At 42.0% G+C, this 21,802-nt stretch overlaps 1 protein-coding gene across 1 annotated transcript in view; it reads right to left on the bottom strand.

The window, feature by feature from the left end:
- Positions 1 to 4,988: 4,988 nt before the first annotated feature.
- Positions 4,989 to 21,802, bottom strand: part of loxl4 (lysyl oxidase-like 4) — a 33,049-nt gene continuing 16,235 nt past the window's right edge. The window contains exons 8-15 of the mRNA XM_069658837.1: positions 16,986 to 17,140; positions 16,565 to 16,732; positions 15,437 to 15,599; positions 15,114 to 15,357; positions 13,933 to 14,048; positions 13,512 to 13,648; positions 9,836 to 9,947; positions 4,989 to 8,341 (exon numbers count right to left, since the gene is read on the bottom strand). Coding sequence (XP_069514938.1) covers positions 8,271 to 8,341; positions 9,836 to 9,947; positions 13,512 to 13,648; positions 13,933 to 14,048; positions 15,114 to 15,357; positions 15,437 to 15,599; positions 16,565 to 16,732; positions 16,986 to 17,140 — 1,166 coding nt within the window. The 3' untranslated portion in view covers positions 4,989 to 8,270. The remainder of the gene's footprint in view (positions 8,342 to 9,835; positions 9,948 to 13,511; positions 13,649 to 13,932; positions 14,049 to 15,113; positions 15,358 to 15,436; positions 15,600 to 16,564; positions 16,733 to 16,985; positions 17,141 to 21,802) is intronic.

The raw sequence follows: 21,802 nt of genomic DNA, 5'->3' as shown, positions 1-21,802 counted from the left end.
ACACTTCCCAGTTCACCACTTTCCCCACAGTCTCATGACCCCATAAGGTAGACTGATCATTTAGTAAATGGCTCATCACCGGGGCCTGAGCTCTGCCACAACCTGCATCTATTACACCCAGCTGTTCAATTCATCATACGTGGCGATTTTCTGCTGTAACATCAGTTCCTGTGTCATCAATCTTTCGTCGGATGCCTCTTCTGAGGCAGGCGGATGTGGCCAGACAGCCGGGCCGGGCCGGGTGACGTTAGAGTCAGGGCAGCTCCGTGACTGACAGCAGGCTGTCACTCAGCCGAGGTGACGCGCTCAGCGTTGGACAGCCACCGGGAAAGTGAGAGATGGATTTGGAAGAGTTATGGTGACTGCTCGTTTATAGCCTGTGGAAGATTCCTCACCTACCAGGATGTTTGTGTCAAACATAATTCTCTTCTTTTTTATGTCAATTTCTTGTCAGGCTTCCAGAAACCCCTCGATCCTCTGCTTTGCACTTTTTTGTGCTCTAACTATCTAAACAAGAACGCAGATACGCAGAGTGATGTGAAGCATCTGGATATCTAGATCCACAATAGCCTTTTAACTATGTAATATACTTTAAGTCTATTTGAAATATTGTTATTCAACTTCATGTAAACTTTCCTGATATGGGGTTTGAATTACGCATGGTTAAGGTTGGATCGTTATCACGCTATTAATTCAATCAGAGGAAAAGGCACACGGCAGCTACTGGGCTGTTTACACCTAGCATTAGCATTGTTAGTGAGCAACAGGCTACAGGCTACAGGTAATGTGTGTCCACCATCATGATCATTGACTGTATAAAAAGATGGACGACATGACAGCTCCCTAAAAGTGAAGCCAAACTCTCTCCATCGCCCCCTGCTGACTGGCTGCAGTATAAGTCATAAAGCCCGCCTCCTCCATGTTAACAGATGGGACATGAGTCAAACTATAAAATCAGAATACACATTTTTCTCAAACATGGTTCCTGTCATTCTAGTTCATTCTTATCGTGCTGATTTACATCCAAGTGCTAATTTTTCCGACAAGTTTACTTTTAATTAGTTACTTGATGCTGTCAAAAGGATGATTGACAGCTCTGTTGACAAATCTGGCTCCTGCAGCTGATCTGATGTGGATTAGCAGAGTAGAGGAGGAACGGTAAGAGGAGATGTTAGTCAAACAATCACTTCAGTTATTGGAGTTCCCATATCTGTGAACGTCTGCTTCAGACCAACACACGAAGCTGTTCTGCTGTTAAACACACGGACGTGCGGGGTCTTAGCAGGGTTTTTTCGGTAAGTTAAGTGTGTGTTTTGCTTAGGAGGTACGGCGGTTCTACCCGGATCTCTGCTGTGCAGTCTCTTGCTTCAAAAAACGTCACCAGTGCAAAATGGCAGCGCCCATCACGGAGGATATTTTGGACTCAATTTGGAACAATGAGCGCAGATGGAGATGCGTCATCTATCATGTTTAGCTTTGTAACAATACAGCACTAGCTAAAGATACAGAGGCGTCAGTTAGCATTGCGTTCATAGCTTTGAGAACAAATACGGGCATCTCAGCTAACACTGCATGCGTATGCTAATAGCTAACTTTGATATGGATAGCAAAGCAGTTTGTAACTGGCAGGGCTTCTGCTTCCTCCTCTGATTCTGCAGATTAATCAAACATACTGTTAAAGGCTGCACTACACTGACTGTCATATGTGCCATTGTTGTGTGCAAAGCTAGGCAGATGTCAATCAAAACGTGTTGAAATATGAGAAATGGTTTTAAAAGCAGTTGTTTTTCATTTTAGTTCTCTGATAGTTATAAACATTTATGTTCATTCACATTTTTGTGGAAGCTAAATGAGACTCTCAACTTTTATATCATCATCATATATGCATTTTTAAGTTAAAGCCAGACGCTTCCCTTCTTAATCCTTCAATGAAGAATGGCCTATAAGTTCTCCTTCATGTTCCATTTACTTGGTTCCCCTCGCTTCCAGAAGAGGGCAGCACTTCTTTACCAAACATTATTGTAACCTCTGCCATATGCTGCACAGTATCCTTGCATTTAAAGCTCTGCTGTGTAATTTATAGAGAAGAACTGTGGAGGGGGGGTCATCATCCTGACTTTTTCCGTGAAAACGTCCAGAAGATGCTGCTCATTCCCAGCATGCTTCTCCTCTCTTTAATCTCATCTTCCCCTCTTCATTATCGTGAAAAGGAAGCTTTTCAGACTAAAACACAGCTTGTCATACACACTGTGATTTATGACAAACGCACAACACAATTCACAGCAGACTTCAGTCACTTCCACTCATATGGCTCGTCTCCCTTCTCCTCTCTCCCGACTCGCCCCACTCTGTCGTTTCCCCCCTCTCCCTCTCTGCCTCTGCTCCACCCTATAATCACGCCGGTTCATGGCTCTCATTTGGAGTGGTATATATAGCAGTAATTGTCAGGGTGCAGTACGGAGACTGGGCAGAGCATGTGTACTCTCTCACAGGGCTGTTTTGCAATAAATCTCGTCGTGCAGAGGAGCGGCGGGGTGGGGAGGAGGGAGGTAGGGGGGTGCACAAGCACTTGCACACGCGTAACGACACATTCGGTTCTACGAAATACTCAAACACGCACATAAAGCAGCAGATAAAAGTGTACGAGCACCTAAGAAAAGGCATTGTGCTAATTTGCAAGCGCTCTCTTTGCTCCTCTAAGTCATTACATCTCACTGCCTATTCATTTACTCCCTCAATGGGCCAGACGTGGAAATTGAATGTGTCTCATAATGTGTTCTTAGCTCAACAGGACGGGACAATTATGCAAATGCAGCCATTATTCATTAAAGCATCTCCTTATCTGTAAATATTAACACTTCCAGGTGATGAGGTAGGGCCTGTGTGTCAGGTGCTCTGCTTATGATGCATGGAAACACTTGCATACTGTACACATGCTTAATAATGGGAACAGGTGATTCAATTACAAGTAGAAGGCAACACTAATGAGGCTTCTCATCGCCTTGTAAGTGATCATTATGAGGCCGCACAGATTTCTTTTATCAAAGCTAACACGTGACTTTTCAGCGTGAGCATTCCTGCTCAATAATCTGAAGTCTGATCAGTCCCTCGCCACGTCTGTCTGCCATGCAACACTGCCTCCAAAAGAGGTGACGGTATGTAGTTCAGTTGTTTGCATGTGTGTTTGTGTGACAGCGTGAGGGTGAGGGTGGGGTCGGAGGGGGGCACTTGTAGCCTGTATGGACAGGTCTGTCATTGAGAGGGCGCACACAGTCTCCATTGTGGAGCCGTCTGTGGTCCCCATCGGGTCAGGGTGGGGTGGCAGAGGGGGCCTCCCGAATAAAAACACGTGCTGCAAACAGGAAGTGGGCCTGTAAGGATAAAACGAGGACTGCATGGCTGCGTGTTTATGGATGGAGTTTGGGCATATTTCCGTCACTTTTACCTCAAATTGCTTTTCTCTCTCCTGTTCTGGGTTTAACTCGCTGCACAAGAGAGAGACTGCCTGGAGATGTAATCAAGTCCTTACATTCAAAATGATAATCTTTTAAAGGTCCTAGACACTGATATCTAGTGTCTGCAAGTGATGTGATAATGTTAGCTCTAAGGTCATGACTGATGTTTTCTAGAGAAGTGAACATGCACCAGGAGAGAGAAAGTAGATTCATCGCTTACTTATTTTCACTTTGGGACCTGATATAAGATAATCTCTGAGTCCACTTCTCTTGCTTACTTGCATGTGTGTTTATTGGAATACAGTGTGCTGAAATTGCATGAAAGGATGCTGAATGTGTGTGAGTACACTCTGTGAACCCAGGTGCTCTGCTTTCAAGTGTTCCCTTCCTGTTTGCCCAGCAGCTATTTCATCCCAGCCGGTGACCACTTCACAGCCCAGCTGTTTTCTTTCTGGGTGGACTTGTCAGCTCCGATCAAATCAGACTTTTGTTAAGAGTAAATTTCCTCTCCAGACATGGCTGATTACTCCACCCGCCTTTAACAGATTTGATATGCTATGACTTTAGTCATTAATTCCTGGACACACTGTGTATTTTTCTTACTGAAATAGTTAGGCGGCGATTTCTCGGTTCCCATGAGGGGCAGTGTTTGCAGAGGATTAAGTAGCAGAAAATGTAACAGCTTGAAAGGGTTGTGCTTGGGTTTTAGGGGAAACCTTGCAAAACATATTTCCAGTATTTCATCTGCCCTAAACAGTCTTACACAAACAAGAATCCAAAGTGCTTGAGTAACCAGTTTGGACGGATCAAATATTCCTTCAAAATATCAGAGCAGGTGGACCAGAAAATACTTCATGTAGTCTTTAAAGAGCAGCTCCACATTTAAAATGCTCTGCTTGCAATAATAAATTGTGTCTGATATGTTTTTTTCTGCAAAATACGTTTAAGTACCTTGTAAAAATCCTCCCCAGGCATCTCCTCCTTCTCCCTCATTAAAAATTCCTGAATCTGCATCGTCCCCGCCCACTATACAAATTTCCATCCGCCCCTCCGTCGCGAAAACAAAGCACATCTTTGCCATCGTTTAGCGGCAACTTGTTGAAACTTAGCTAGCTTGAAATGTAGTAATTAGGAGTAGTAATGTTAACGTCAGTAGTCAGTATGATATGTTGATGATGATATGCATAGCGTCACCCCGTCCATTAACGGGATTGGCTCCTTAGGTTTGTGACGTGTCAAACCTGCCAATCTGAAAACGTGTTGTTCAGCCTGTCCTTGGTACACTGCAGTTTAAAAGCAGACAGGCCCAGCCATGGAGATGACTGCTGATGTTGTCCCTGATATGTCTTGTAGCACATGAAGAACAACACATGGAGATGTTTACAAGGTTAAACACTTGATTTTCACTGGAGGGGGGCTTTAAAAATCTGCTCTTCTCTTGGTGCAGAGAAAACATACAATTCAATCCATTTTCTCATCAACAGATTCTGCAGCATCACGCTTTAACAGCAAGAAGGAGGCAGGAAGCAGGAGACAGTTAGTATGTGATGAAGTTTTATTGATTCACAGTAATGATGAATGAATGGTTTGTGATTTATATAACTGAAATTAGCTTCTGACTCAGCCAGTGTCCATCCACAGATATCCTAACTTTCCTCAAAGTGACAAAGCTTATCACCTTCATACCTTTCATTTCTACCTGCAAAATAAACATGTGGGTACAGATCACTGATAGTAACTCCAGTTCATGTGGTGTCAGAGTGTATGCGTCACAGCTACAAGCAACCTAAATCACATCAAATGTTATTGTTACTCTTTAGATGAGGTCAAAGTCCCTGAGAGCACAGCTTTCTGTGAATGTGATTGTAGATGAGCACCACATAGCTCACACTCTCAGCTTAAAGACAAAATAAAGGCAGAACTGGCCGTGAAAAACGATGTCCCAGTGCTATGCCTACAGCATGGGTACAAATACAGTAATGAGACGACAGTGGTGAGTACGGGAGCCCTTCGCAGACATGCATCCACACATTTATTTACGCTGTTTTCCCTTGAGAACGAGTTATTTCTGGTTATTTTCTTATTTTCCCCGTTATCTCGGGATACCAAAGTTGGTTTTCCCGTAGTCTCTGGATGACAAAGCTGTCTTTCCTGTGAGAACGAGTTATTTCCGGTCATTTTCTTATTTTTCCCGTAATCTTCGGATAACAAAGTTGGTTTTCCCATAGTCTCGGGATGACAAAGCTGTCTTTCCTGTGATAACGAGTTGATTTCAGTTGTTTTCTTGAGATCTCGACTTATTTTTCGCGTTATTTTCGGGAAAACAAAGTTGTTTTTTCCATTATAATGGATATATTTGGCCCATTATCTCAAGATTACAAAGCTGGTTTTCTCGTAATAACGGGATAATTGTCTGATGATCTAGAAAACAAAACAAAAGAATGGGCTGGTCACTGTGATATTACAGAAGAGGACACGCCATGCTGCCATTGCCCACACTAATGAGGTAAGTTAAGTGTGTTTCTGTTGTTTTGAGCTTTTACAACTCTTATGATCATCTGACGTTACGGCGGTGCCGCGTCGTTATCTCGTTATCGTGGGAGACGCAGTGAATAAAATGTATGGGTGCATGTCCGCTAAGGGCTTCCGTAGGTGAGTATGAACTGAATATAACCTTAAATAACACACAGAACAGACCTGGGTAATATGTCAAAATCAACTGTACACAAGCACAAAAGAAAAGAAAAACATCAGCAAACATATTTTAGACTCTCGGGTCTATCTCGTAACATTTGTGTCAACATGTTTTAGTAATACGGCTGCCTGTGTTTGTCAGGTTTGCATGATTAAACAAGGTTCAAAAGAGCTACTGAGTTTCCTAAGCCTCTTTGTTGGGTCAAAATGTAAAGGCCCAGAAGGGAGGGAGAAAATCTGCTAAAGAAATTAAGAGTGACGTATGCTTTCCACAAAGGGTCCTGGAAAGTGTCCATTGGAAAACCCTCTTTACAGGTTTCTAACCACTAAGACAATAAGCCAAACACATCAAACACATTAATGGGGTAAAACAACATGATTAACACAAGTGCCATGTTGTAAAGCGAATGGAGCTGCATCGTTGTTTGGAGTGGAGCTTAAAACATAAGCTAGGGAAGATGCATGATATTTGAGCAGGCCCAGCTTTAGTTAAAATAAGGCCACTGTTTACTGTGCTGAAGCATGAATCGAGGGGTTTATTTTTTCTCCCAGACAAACATGTTGTTCTCGTTTGGGAGCTGAAAATGCCAGCTTGTGGTCTCCGCATGGCTACCTACAAAAAAAGGCAGCTCTGGTAGTAAAAAACTGTAAGTCTTTCTCCAAACTTCATCCCATTCTCTCTTCCTGTCTCCGACTTTCTGATTCCCTCTTCATATCACTTTCCGCTCTCTAACTCTGAATCTGTCTCGTTTGACTAAAGAAGGAAACCCCGTCTCTTGCTCTTACCCTGATTTCAGAAGTTACAATTCTATAGTGTTTCTTTGTAAAGCACATGCTATAGCCGTAACCTTAACCGTAACCTTAAGTCTAACCCAAACAGACGTAATTAAAAGGCTTTTTATACGCTCTCTAAACCCTGCAGCCTGCCTGCCACAAAACTGTGGTTTCGCCAGTTTTCCCTCCCATCAGGAGGCCAGGAGAGCAAATCTGTACAGTTACAGTTGTTTTAATAACTAAAATAAAATAAAGAAACAATTAATGATTTGCCTCTCATGGGAATATTCTAATACGACGTCCTGTAGCTACTGTATGAAATCATGTTTTACGGTTAATTATGTCAGAAAAACTAAATAAAGCAGTTAATAAACTTTAGCAATATATGACTGAGCGTGCTGTATGAGTGAAGTCTGTGAATAAATAAAGGTACAACATAAATAGAACATTGCATATGAAAACTTATCACAAACCGTATATTTCTCTTTCTGAAATGTATAAGACAATATTTTTTATCTTGTTGGCTGATTAAAAAAAAAAAAGATTGAGGGTTAAACTGGAATACTGATGTTTAAAAGATAAAGTGCTTTGTTCCATGAAAGTCTTTTGACCTTGTCTAACCTACTCTAGATCACAAACTTTGTAGCACGACTACACTGTTATTAAAAGAAATTTTGTTGAAGCCAAAGCAAAAATAAAATACCAGATTAACAGGAAAAGAAAAGCACTATAAATGCATTGTAAAACTCTGTTCACCTGAAACGTAGTGAGGTTAATAAAACTACATACAGTATTGTTTAAGAGCACCAATATGTTACAGTTAGAGACGACTCAGTAAGGAAACATTTGGGTTAATTATTGCCAACAAAGCCAATTCGAGTACTACATGTACATTAAAACTCACAATATTATTATTTTTGTCAGATTTTCTGTCTTGGGAATGAGATTTCCCAACAGCACCTGCTTCCCCAATGTCTGAGTGACGGATTAGTTATAGCGACATTAAGGTCTTTCATGCGTATATGTTCTGAATAACCAACGTAAGTAACTAGTCATACACATTCACAGAAATCAGTACAGTTTAAAATCTTCTTCCTTAACTAGAGTAAAAAACATGTCGAGCCGCCTGGCACCTGTTCCACTCTCGTTGTCAAAGGAGTCTCTGTAATGTTCGCCCCGCTGTGATACGATGCGCTCATTTATCTTTAATCCACATTGAAGAAAGTGAACAGGCGCCATTCTGTTTGTAATTGTGGGTCCTAAGGTCCCGAGGGCCATCGACCTCAGCCCACCCTGAGTAGTCTCTGGGCCCCACTGGAAGGCCTTCGTACTGGGCCCCGGAGAGGGCTACACAAAGTTGTTGGTGATTTGTCTCTGGTGCTCAAACAGATCTTCAATCTCAGCGCTGTATGCATCACCTGTAAGGGGAAAAAACAACTGTCAGCGGCAAAGAAGGGAAGAAAATTCACCTTATTTACACCATTTTCCTTTGATGTCATGCTCAGGGTGGGAAGCTTGAATGCTGTTATAATGTCTTACCTCTATGTTGCAGGTTGTAAGTTGCATAAATGTACGATCTTTATCTTTTACTGCTTTTAGATTAATACGCAGCTGAAAAGACAATTTATAGTGAAAATCTGGAGGGAAACAGGACCATATTTCATATATCCATATAACCAATTAGCTACTGTTAGAAAACAGCTAATGCTAGCATTCAACCACTTCCTAGCTAACATTAAGTTAGCTTACGTTATATTAGCTAGCTCCTATTGTATCTCTTAACACTACCAAACGGTAATATAAGTTTTCCGCCACTTCCTAACTAATGCTAACATCTAGGAAGTAGCTGAATGCTAACTTTAACTTTGTAAATGGTAAATTGACGGTACTTATGTAGTGCTTTTCTAGTCTTGCGACCACTCAAAGCACGTTTATACTACATGTTACAGTCACCCATTCACACACACATTCATAAAGTTGTGGCTATGCCACCGGGAGCAATTTGGGGTTCAGTGTATTGCCCAAGGACACTTTGACCACAAGGGTTTAAACCACCAACCTTCTTATTCAAAGACGACCAACTCTACCACTGTGTCACAGCTGGCCCTTATCTAACAATCTTTATCTTTTTACTGCTTTTAGATTAATAAGCAACTGATGAAGACAATTAATAGTGGAAATATGGAGGGAAATAGGACCATATTTCAACCTATAAGAGCATATTTGATAACCAATTAGCGGCTGTAAGAAAACAGCTAATGCTAACATTCAACCACTTCCTAGCTAACGTTAAGGTCAAGGATATTTGTTTCTTGTTTTATAACCAGCATTGCCACACAACCATCTCACATATAATAGAAATAAATAAGAAGAAAAAAAAACAACACATGGGACATCACTGCCGCCTGTCTCTAGAGACAGTGTGTTAGCTTACATTAAGTTAAGCTAGCTTACATTATATTAGCTAGGAAGTCAAATGCTAGCTAACATTTAGTTTTGTATAAGAATTTACACTTACACTTTACGTCTTCCTTTTGTGTCTCGTAACTCTAACAAACAGTAAAACAAGCTTTCCTCCACTTCCGAGCTAATGCTAACATTATCAAGTAATTATCTGAATGCTAACTTTAACTGTTGTCTGACCATAGCCAACATCTTATCAAATATGCTCCTTTAACTTGAAATATTGGTCAATGTACCTCCAGATTGTTTGTTGTCTTTTCAGTTGCTGATCAGTCTACAAGCTGCAAAATGATAATGATTTGTCTGATACCCTAAATCTAAATGACTTACAACCTGGAACACAGCAATATGAAATTATTCCCGCCCTGAGCATGACATCAGAGGAAAATGGACGCTGTGTGAATATGTTCAATTGGAAGAAGGTAAAAAATAGGGTTTCCCGTCCTCACCTGCATGACATCCGTACATATAAGCTCTGTGCCCGTCATATTTGCACCGACATCTCATGACGTTGTTCATGAAGTCTGACTCAGCCATGTCCATTGAGGGGTTGACTTCCACCTGCAAAACATACAATCATACCCAACCTCTGTTTACAAAGGGCTCAGCTTTAATACCATAACAGCAGTCGTTTCTGACCTTGCGACCTGCAGCTGCGCACTTCATCATCTCAACAAACATTTATAAGAAAGCAGGGAGAATTTATCACTTTGTTGTTCTCACTTTAATCTAATAATGTACCTCTAACTGGCCACGGACATGGTCAAACAAGGACTCGGTCTCCTACAGGCTGAGAAAGCCGTTTTATTAAAGAACACTTGCATGTAAAATTGTTAGAGGGCCTTTTATTATACAGCACAGTGGCTGCTATTCTTTTATAGTCAATCCCTTTCTTGCTATAAAAAGCTGGATGACTTTTCCATATAGTATTCCTATTTTGAAAGATAAAAAACTATACTTTGACATGGACTTATTGTTGGAATGACGTTTACTTCTGCAGCTGAGCGTATGGACTGAATGACGCTTGCTTTTAACATGTGTTACGCAAAGCACGGAACATAGTGGTAGATCTCTGAGGAAAGCCCATCGTAAAATACTTTATAACTTGTATAAAACGTGTAACAAAGAAAATTCTGCCCACGAAAACATGATAACCAGCTTTATGAGAGATTATGCAACTTCTGTGTAAGTTAGTGGAATGGGGTTATTGCACGGTGCAGACCCCCCGGCTCCTGCAGGGGACAAATCTGCTCCTCATACCAACATAGGTATGCAATAATAAGGACTGAATCAGCCTGAAATTAAAGTCTGTTGCACCAGAGTTATTATGCATAGGCTTGTTGGCATGTCTGAAATCCATCTCACTCTGAGTGCTGCCATACACTGTGCTAATAGCGTGTTATTTGCCGAGCAGCTCCATAACTGCTGATACAACCTTTCTCTTAATCTGGTCTGGTGATAATACTGAGAAGTCATTTACTCTAATAGCTGCTCTGTAAACTGCTACACCCACTTTAAGTACACGTTACAAACAGCTACAGGGAGAATGTAAGAAAGAAAACGACACTAAAATAAACTGAGAAAACTTTTAAAAAACTTAGTAAATTACCTAAAAAGTGTTCTCTTTTAATTTTTTAAATTACAGTGTTCGAGTGCGTGAGGCCTTCGCAGGGTGCCGGTTCAGTGGCAGAACGTGCTGCTCGGTGAGAAAGTGGCAATAAAAATAAAACCAGGGCAGGAGGAATTCCTTGGTGGCAAATTAGCCGTTCCTAATGGAAGGGGAGACTAGCTGCTGTTTGACTAAAGGGAGGCAATAGTTAATTTGGGTAATTGGTGTGTTTCATTAGCAGTGGGTGGTTCAAGGGTAGGCCTGCTGAACCTTTCTGTAAATCCCAGGATCAGAAAAGTCGAGCATCATCTGCACTTTACAAGAGAGAAGGAGAGCGACTGTAAAAGCTGTTTGTATGTTTCCACTTCTGCAGCTTTCTGTCTCTTGTTTTTCACTCTTAAATTTGGTCTCCTCGAATGACCCCGACCTTTTCACCATCAGCAGTTATTCCAGTTTCTTTCTTAACTCCATTTCTTTCCTCCTCTATCATTCAATCTTTCCGCCTCCACATTGTGCTGTAGCAGTGTTCAGCTTTATAATTATATCCCGTCCAACGTGCTTAAAATACATCCAGTCAGCACGTGCATTTATATGTATATGTGTCGAGTCTATTACGGGCGAATTAAATAAACAAATCTTCAATAGAGACGAGAGAAGTGTAATTACAAAGACTGAGTGTGACCTCTCAGACAAACTGAGTAACAGCAGTAATTAACACACAGTGAGACGGCTGTGGGGTGTGTTTGGCAGCGTGAGATCTTAGCACTGCTGCAAACCGTGCAGGGATCAGTCTAAACTGGGGATGGGGGGTAATGGGAGATAGAGTCCTTGATGTGTTTTAGCGTCGTGCCACAATGACTCGAAAGTTTGACCTGAGTCAAAGTAATAACAGACAGAAGAATGTTTGAGGTGATGACTGGGACGAAGCAGGTCGGGAGGTTTTACTTAAATAGACAGAAACCCCGACTAGTCATGAGAGGTTTACCTTAAGAGGCTTTTTTCCTGAATTCAATCTGCGGCCTCAAAGGAAAAGCTAAAAAAAAATGTTTGATTGTTTTCTAAGAGTTGGATTTGAAGATGATAAATTTTAAGCACATACAGCTAGCAGACAGTTAGCTTAGCTTAGCAGAAAGACAAGTGAGAAACAAGTGAGAAAAGGCTAGTCTAGCTCCGTCCAAAAAAACTACACTTGCCAGCTCCTCCAAAGCTTACTGAATAGAAATGATACTCTTGTTTATTTAGTCTGAACAGAAACATTAGTGTAAAGTAAGTGTTGGATGATTTCTTGGCTGGGTGCAGTTGCACTGTGTTAATTTCGGCAGCTACTTTAGATTTAGTCCTAGTCTTAAGACGAAAATGCTTATTAGTTTAGTCACATTTTAGCCATAGGGGACGATTGTTGACTTGCTTTTTACCCTTTATAGTTTTAGTCTCATTTTGGTCAATAAAAAGTCTATATTTTAATCATTACTTTTAGTCAAAATGTTTTCTCTGGTGAGAAAATATGACCCCCGTTAAGACTTGAAATTTCAGCATATCATCCACACAGTAAACCAACGATGAAGATGCAGCATCTAAAGATTCGTTTTCATCATCGCTTCTCGTTTAAACTGTCTGAAGCAGACAGCCGATGATCGCCCCTCTTTGTGCAGAAGAAGCGTCAAATTACACGTAAAACAGCCCTTTTTCTGTGAGCAGAAAGCCTGTGTTAACAGAGAAAGTTCACAATCACTTTTGTGATACCCGTTATCTCCAACCGGGTGACCCAGTTACACGAATGAATTGCTTATATTTTGACAGACAGATTAGACGCACAGTGGGGGAAAATATGCATTTTGAATGTCTGACAGCCACCACTAACATTTTAGTCCCGTCTTGTCTCTTTAAAGAAAACAAAACACATATGTCGTCAGATTTTTATTATCAAAGATCTATTTTTAGCTCGTCAACGTCTCGTCATTTTTCGTCATACTTTTTGTTACCGAAATTAACACTGCAGTTGCAAAAGCTTTCCTCTTCTTTCTCCCCAAACTTAGCTTAGCTAGTGTTTCTTTTTAAAATAAAATTCTTTTATTCTGTTTTTATGTGTTGTTGTTTTATATTGTAATTGAATTGTTAATTGTTTTGGATGTTTATCTCCCTGAACAGTTTGGATGGTTAACCATCAGCTTGTCAGCCTATTGCTGCGTTAAATGTAACAGTATGCATGGGTTTGCATTTTTTCAGACATTCACCTGGCAAACACTCATGTAGGATCGAAACATTAAGACCATTAAATATTGTTTTTATGGCGTAGCGTAAATGGGTGGGCTTGTTAGTAGCCTCAAATTTACCATAAAGACATGAGAGGCACAAAAATCTCCCAAAAAAGCTACATAGTTATATTTCCCCCAAAAAACTATACCTTTAAACCCAAAGTTGATGGTGTTTTAATTTTTGTGACATGAAAAAAATACTGTGAAATGTACTCGAACTTCAAAAACGGGAGAAGGAAAAATATAAAAATGACTTCTGACCTGGAAGATGTAGTCTCCTGGACGTACATCGGTGACGTCGACCCACTGACAGTCGATGTCGTGGCGATATGTGTCCCAGCAGCCCACAGAGATACCCTGATCACCCATGTTATAGCAGGAGAACCGCTTCTGGATTCCTAACACACACAAACACACCATTAACGTGATCAATCACGACATCAAAGCTCATTTAATGCTTAAGAGCCTTTAGCTTCCTGAATTGTGTTCGACTACATATGAACGAGCCATTTCACCCGTGGTATAACAAGTAAATGGAGAGTGAACAAACAACAACAGCACTGATCTAATACATTAACCACAAAGTAACAGTCTAAATGGCTGTAGCTGAAATATTGATATTAATTTCCTGTTACTAATGGGACACAATGTTTTACAGGGACTCATGAATAGTGAACATTACCATCAGGGCAGTACGTGTCCTCCAGACAGAAACTGGCCTTGTGTCCCTCTGCAACCCTCGTGCCGTTCAGAGTCAGCAGGTCGTAATGTGTGAACACCTCGATGCTGTGGTAGTGCCTGGGACGACAGAAGGGAAACTCCAGGTGAGAGTGTGTCTGTGCGTGTGTCTGTGCGTCCATGAGTGTGTGCATTTATGCTAACTGAACACTGGCTCCCTATGGCTCGTAGCCTAATGACCTCACTGCTTGAACATGAGCGTGGGTGTCACCGTAACACCTCTCACAGACGCTTGTTTTAGCGGCAGCTATGTCGAGCTGTTTACTCACTCTGAGTGAATGGAGGGCTTTGAAACACACATCCATAGCTCTGATGTGTTGTTGTAACAAACTGAGGCGGACCTCACTGTGCGTGGTCACCCTGTCCTTTGTATCGCACCTAACCTGCGGTAACTGGATCGGTTTCGCCTTCATGTCCACAGACACGTGCTGCAGGGCGGCTAATGAATCTGGAGGGATGACAGCACTGTTTCAGGCCGCCCGTAACTCACTGGGACACATGTCACACAGTCAACACTGCGGCCTTCAAATGGCTCCTTCTTCTCTCGTGACGACAGGCCCGACTGTGCTCTCGTCATCTGACAAGAAACTAGCTCACTGATGGGAGCAAACTGCGAGGTAGATGTAATGTGTCGAGAGCAGCCCTGAGGACAATATTTCATCTATTTACAAGTAATGGACAAAATGTCGCCGAGGCCCGCTGACACACAAAGGCTCTTATGTTTAATACCCGTGTTGCATGCAGACCCCTCGTCAAACCAAATGTGCACTGGCACAGAGATCACACTGCAGCATGTTTTCTTTCCTAGTAGCAATTGAACGCAATTAAATTAAATATAACTCAAATTACTCAATGTGAATGGAGCTATGTCAGTAATGCACGTAGGACCTATTTTGTGCGAGGAACAGGTGTTTGTCAGAATATTTTTGACAGCCTCTAAAAGCTCACCTGTATCCAGGACACTCTAAACCACAGTTCTCCCAAAAAAACACTTAGAATAACCACAAGGGCGACCTCCACATCCCACATATAGCAAGTATTTAAATAGTTCTTTCCATTGCAACAACCTACACACCAATTTACAAGAAATGTGACACCTCTTTAAAAACCTCAAGACAGCTCTACCTGTGACACTGGTGCCATGTCCAGCTCTCTCTTGTCGCTTTGGGTCTGAAGTCAGACCGACCCAGGTTCATGATGCGGGAGGAGAAGCGCAGCAGGCGCCGGTGGCCATAAGGCCAGTTCATCCTGGCAGCAGACGAGGACAGACAGTTCTCCTCGTTTGCACAGGTGAGCAGGTGGAGGGGTCGGTCTTCCAGGTAGGCCGTCTCCTGGACCAGCTGGGCATCCAGAACGAGGTCAGGTGCAGCTGAGGCAGGTCAGATGTGAGTTGTGTTAGGATTCAAACAGATTTAAGATGGGGTGATAGGGGAGGATTGTAGACTTACTGTCTGAGCAGCTGACCCCGGCAGCTTTAGTTCCACCTCCTCGAGGACAGTGGACGTGGTTGTTGCGACGACACTGTTGAATTGAAAGCTCCGTGCCCACACAGTGAGTTCCGCTGAGAACCACTTCACCTGCAGCTTGGTCACCGGGCCAGTACCAGGTCTCCTGTCAAAGGGAGGGGGGTGTCATGGCTCATTGTCAGTATCATAGCTCATTGTCCACCACAGTGAAAACAGGGGCTGTGACTATGGATCGGCCTCCATGTGTTCATTTGTTTAAACATCGGTTTGTTTATTCTTTTATCAATAACTGAGACACTGCTGATGGGACTTTGACAAATCTTAGAGAAATGAGGCCTCTGACTTCTCTCATCTGACATTTTTAAATCACATTAATTGGTTTAGAGGTGGAAGTGCTCCATTGTTTTGTTTATTCATGACATCTTGACCATAATGTTCAACACTGATAATCAGATTTTTTTTACCCTGCTTAAAGGGGAGGCACAATGATTAAAGATCTGACCCAGAAGATTTCAGTTGCGTTCTCTTTAGAGGAGTACACTTCCCAATGACGTCTACGGTAAGCTCCCTTTGTTATGGTTGTAACTCTCGATTTTTCTCGCTCACGGTTGCTTTCCTTTTCAGACTGTTTGCCTTCATCTGAGCGTCAAATTTGTTTCTTTTTCTTTGGATTTTCACTTATTTTTGAAGTTGTATCTGTAGTCATCCATCTTTTCTTTGTTTGTTCAGCCATAGTAGATTACTGTTTACTCGCAACACTTGCAGAGAACGGAAAAACAGCCGCTTAGCTCCGACTACCCTCTCTGGCAGACCAACCACTGCTGGGTGATGGAAAACGCGTCACTAACTGGGTCCCGCTTGTAATTTTTTCCACCTATGTCGCCACAGACACCCAGTCCATAATAATATTATGATGTGCAAATGCAAAGGCTTTCATCAGTGGGCCATAGGCTCAATCACCATTGTGTTACCTCATTTGGTGATAGATAGTGACTTAACAGACATTTATTTACATGAAAATCTTCGAGACTATACCTCTAAGAATCAAAATGACACGCCTGCTACCACCTTGTCAGTTATGGATGTGGTGTGGACTATAAGGGCTGTTACCTGATGAGCGCTGGCGGCGAAGCCCAGGCCGAGCTGTCTGCACACCACCATGGCCTCATTGATGCTCCAGTTCTCACTACAGACGGCGCCCCAGCGCTTACGACCCCCGACCTCCAACAAAACCTCCACACGGCCTTCTGATGGGACTCTACCACCAGCTAGCCGGACCTGTAAATCCATAAGATTAAAGGGTTTTAATGGGTATGTCTGTGAAGATTCTCATTCATCCAGGTCATGGTAATTCTAAGCTTAATCCAAAAGGCAGCTGGACTTGGTTGAAGTTCTTGAAGACGTTTAACCTCTCATCAGAAAAGGATCTGAACTGAAGAAGCCTTTTGGACTTCAACAGAGTCCAGTTTCCTTTTGGAGTAAGCTTAGAGTTTAAACGGGTAATTGGTCATCATGAGAGTAGTTTTCATACCATGTTCTCTATTCCAGTTTTAGGGACGTTACAGCGTACTGAGGCATCCTGGCTGTGTTTGAATGTCCATGGTTGGACTTCCTGGAAGTAGCAGCCTAGGATGGAGCGCTCCAACCCCATACACTGGACGCTGTTCATATGGATAGGTCCTGTACCTGAAGAGGGAGGAGATGTGGTAGATTTAAAGTCTGCTGACAAAAATAAAGCAGAGAAATACAGAAACCAGAATAGCACGGTCATAACTGCAGGGGAATATTTCCTGTGCACAGTTATGGGCCACCCAGTGTAGACACAATGACATTGGCAGACTTAATTCCTCAAAGGAGCCACACACATACAAGCAGCTGTACTCCGTGAATGTGCTGTCTCTACTTTAGCGTGAAACCGACAATAAAAAGTTCCTATCTGTCAAGAGAAAAACGCTCCAAACAGCAGCCACGCCAACATCTACTTTGGGGATCTGTCACACCTCATCACCACTATTATGTTGCTTTAGGCACAACAACAAGAGCAGTGTGTGTCGCCCACCACCCCGGGTGAGCAAACGAGGCTTAATCTGTGTCAAAAAAACATAAAAGACTTTTACTGGTATTCGTTTGTCGTTTGAAATCAGATAATCTCCAAAGAACGTGGAAGATAGTGGGGATTTTGTGAAAGCAAACAGCTGCCGGCAGAATGTGACGGCGTATTCAGTGTTTTTCGTCAAACAAAAGGCACAAACTGCAAGCTTGCATTAAAATAAACACAACCTAAACCACACAAACCGGACAGAAAAACCCAGAAAGAATGGTGAAAAGGAGGACGACTGAAATGGCAGGGACCAGATTGCAACCTAACCCAATCTGTCTCTGTGTTGGTTTTGGTAGATTGTAGGCCTGCTTCCACACTGGTCACCATGCGTGGGTTCATACGTATGAAAAAGACACATCTCGACCACTTCCGCCTCTATCTGCACGGTAAAGGCCACAAACTAGATCCAAATTCTCGCTGTTTAAGTTATCAAGACAAACACGGGGCCCACTGTTGGAAATGCTCAGTGACATGCTGTATTTAAACGTTAGTTTAGGAAATCCAAGAAAACCCAAAATAAATTCCGAGAAAGCGGCCACACACACTTTTAACATGCACACAAACACACACGGGCACACGGGGTGTTTTACTCCCTTATGTATGGCACACAGCATGTGTATGCTCTTCAGGCAAAATTACACAGTGAAATAACAATGTTGGTCGAGAAAGGAAATAGAAACATTGTCCCTGTAATTTGGCTTACTGATGGTGGTGATAAATGTGATGATGATGTGAGTTAGAGGGCGGCAGATGGAGTCTGAACAGAGCTTAGAATATGTCTCTTCACTCTCAGTCTCCCTTACATCAATTTTTCCAAATGATAAATCCGTATATATTTCCATAAAATGTCTGCGACTGAAAGCACGTACAGCTGAGAGAGGAAAACTGAGGTTTATTGTACACGTGGTTGAAATTCAGTGTTTACAAGAAACAGGTTGAGTTTAAAAACCATGTAATTAGAATGGGCAAATTCCAAAAATCCTTAGGACAGATTCGTAAAGTGACTTTCGAGGATGGAAACAAGCTAACATTGGTCACATTCTTGTTGAGAATAGCACAAATAGTTGGTTAGTGGTTGCAAGGAAAACCCTGTTCTTTACCTCTCTGAAATTACACGCCGTTTTTGGACACATTAATGTTGTGTTTGTAGTCTTTCAGTGCCTCTAACAAAACTGTTCTGTCATCACAGATCTGTTTCAAGCCAAGCGCTAAAATCATGTAAGCTTGTAAATAGATCCGTCTGCCTGTGGGCTTTTAGATAGAAGACGCCAACTGGCATCAAGATCACGTTTCTTCTGCCAACGGGATTTGAAGTTGGCTAAAAAGTTAAAAGCCGAGGGTAACGTACAGGCTTTAATGTTAAGCAAACTTTAAGTGCCAAAACATGCAGTTCCTCGAGTGGCCACTTGAGGCCTGCACCAAAAGTGAGTCAATCCCCTTTAGGCCCCATATTGCCAGATGCTAAACCTGACAGGAAAATTAAACACGTTTACAGCCTGGTATAAAAGCGTTTTTAGCCTTTATAACTACTTTCTAAATACATAAAAATGTACAGGTGGCCAATTTAAATATACTCACTAGTTTAAATAATATTAAAGGCTTACATTGTTGCGTAATTAGTGGTGTGATCACTTGATATAGCCCCTCTGACACTGCCAGTTCAAGGTGGGATTATTGCGTCTTCTGTTACGCCTCGTCTTCTATTTTAAACGCACGGAGGCTAAATGGTGGGGCGAAGTCGTTCCACCTCTGAGCCGGCATCAGAGGTAGTAACAGAGGTGAAACAGCGTCAGTGTAAAGGGCAGAGCCGGCAGGGCAGAACAGCGCCGTGTTTGTTTGCACCTCGCACACACTTTTCTTCCACAGCGCTGGAACGCTTTGTAAAAACACACACAGGGGCGGCTTTATGCTGGCGTTGCTCAGTCCAATGTAAAATGGCTTAACCACGGGGCTTCCTTGCGGTGCTGTGGCGTAATTGCAATGTAAAAAGGGCTAATGACAGGTGGTTACTAGTGCTGTTAAAAATGTTTGACTTTTATTTCTAAAACAACACAAAGGTTCAAACTATTTGAATATCTATTTTTGTGCAATACAACGAGACAAACTTACTTGCAAAGATATATTTATTTAAACATAAACATGCCTTTTAAAAGATCAACATAGGCTATCTACACATTGCTAATTAAACAAGTAAAATAATTTGGTTACGGTAGATCGGACATTCAGCGCTCCGAGTGAGCTGTGCTGTGTAAAGTATATTTATTTAAACATAAACATGTCTTTTGGGGGTGAGAATCTCTGGGATTTAAAATTCTCTGCCATCATTACCACACGCCATACGGTTGTTGAATTAGCTCGTGTCAGCTAGACCAAAGTTAAAACTTCAAAGATGCACCGTAACCAATAGAGTGCGCACGAGAACATACGCGAACATATCTGTTTTTTATTACAATACAGTTAGGTACTCGAATTTAGAATATTCACTGACAGTGAGTGAGTACTAGCTGTCAGCTGGGTTTTACCTGAGCTAATTCAGTCGATCTCTAATATTAGGCAAGAAATATGGTTTGTTGTGTGTTAATTTACTGACAGACTGTTCAAGATACTGGTGGCTTCTGTGTGTGTGTGTGTGTGTGTGTGTGTGTGTGTGTGTGTGTGTGTGTGTGTGTGTGTGTGCCTGTATATCTCACTTGCAGTCATTGCAAGTGTTCCAAAGAATCTGATGAGTGAGATCACATTCAAAGTAAGAATATCAGACTGGCAGACTGTCTAGCAGCCTCTGCACCGTCCAACAAAGCCTTTATCACATGTGACCATCCTAAACGCTCTCCTGTGAGGTCCTGATGCTTTAAACGGCTCACTGAAAGACTTGATAGAAATCATGAGGGGTTTTTTTTTTCTCTCCTGTGCTGACACAAAGCAAGTGTACCTGCGTGTAAAGCTGTGTGATGTGACGAGTGTCATACCATCAATGGTAAAACGTTAATGCTTCTTGAGACGCAAGAGAATTTTTGAGTATGCCCCGGTCATTCTTTCTCAGAGAGTTTCTTCTATCAAAGAGTCTAATTTAGGCCTTTCCCAACGACATATAGGCCTGTGTTTATGTGGCCTCCGAACACATGGGAAATTATATGTCACAGTAAAATGTCTAACAGGCTGCATGTTATAGAAAGGAACCCGTGAGAGGACTTTGAAGTGAAATGGTTCTGCAATGGCGCTGTATGTGAAACTATAAGACAAAGACAGACAAAAAGGGAGACATGTACTGCATGTCTGAGAGAAAACACTACTTATGTTATGTAGGAAGTGGATTTAAAGGTTTTATATCATACCAAAGATATGTGTTGGGTGCATGGACAGAGCTATCTCTAAGCTGACTTAAAAACTTTATAAAGAGGCTGTGATGCACAGGATTAATGAGCTCCAATGTCTCTCACATAAACGAGCAGAATAGCAAGTCATACCCGACCAGTCTGATGTGTGTACAGGTGTGTGTGTGTGTGTGTGTGTGGTGATATTGTGGGTGCCTGGTTGCCATTTGCATGTAATTTAATCAAGGCACACACAGCGGACGGCCGTGCATTATGGGACTGTGCTCTGGTGCAGAACCTCGGACAGTGAATGCTGCAGATTTATCAGTATAACTGTTCTGCTGCCTTCAGGTGGCTGCAGGGATTTAATGAAGCTTTTTATACTGTATTAAGCAGCAGTGGATGGACAGCAGACTCTGTGAGAAACACTCTTTAGTTTAGAGATAAATGCAGACTGATTGATAGACTTAGCTTCTTTTTGCACGACATTTTTTATGCTGATTTAAAGTAACAATCTCAAACTTTTCCATTTAAATAAATTATTTTTAAGTCACTATCTATCACCGAATGAGTTAACACAATGGTGATTGAGCCTATTGCCCAGTGATGAAAGCCTTTGCATTTGCAGTATATCGTATTTTTACAGACTGGGTCTCTGTGGCGACATTGGCGGAAAAAATCACAAGCGGCGCCCAGTTAGTGACGCGTTTTCCATCACCCAGCAGTGGTTGGTCTGTGAGACAGTGTAGGCGGAGCTAAGTGGCTGCACTTCTGGTTTCTGTAAGCATTGCGAAGAAACAGTAATCTACTACGGCTGAACAAACAAAGAAAAGATGGATGACTACAGATACAACTTCAAAAAGAAGGGAAATTCCAAAGAAAAAGAAACAAACTCGACGCTCAGATGAAGGCAAACAGTCTAAAAAAGAAAGAGTT

Source organism: Semicossyphus pulcher, unplaced genomic scaffold (genome assembly GCF_022749685.1).
Source record: "Semicossyphus pulcher isolate SPU_LCO1_2020_fin unplaced genomic scaffold, fSemPul1.0.p SCAF_12, whole genome shotgun sequence".
In the NCBI taxonomy this organism is placed as follows: Eukaryota; Metazoa; Chordata; class Actinopteri; order Labriformes; family Labridae; genus Semicossyphus; species Semicossyphus pulcher.
The sequence above is the reverse complement of the archived record's forward strand: the minus strand, read 5'-3'. Positions and strand labels throughout refer to the sequence as shown.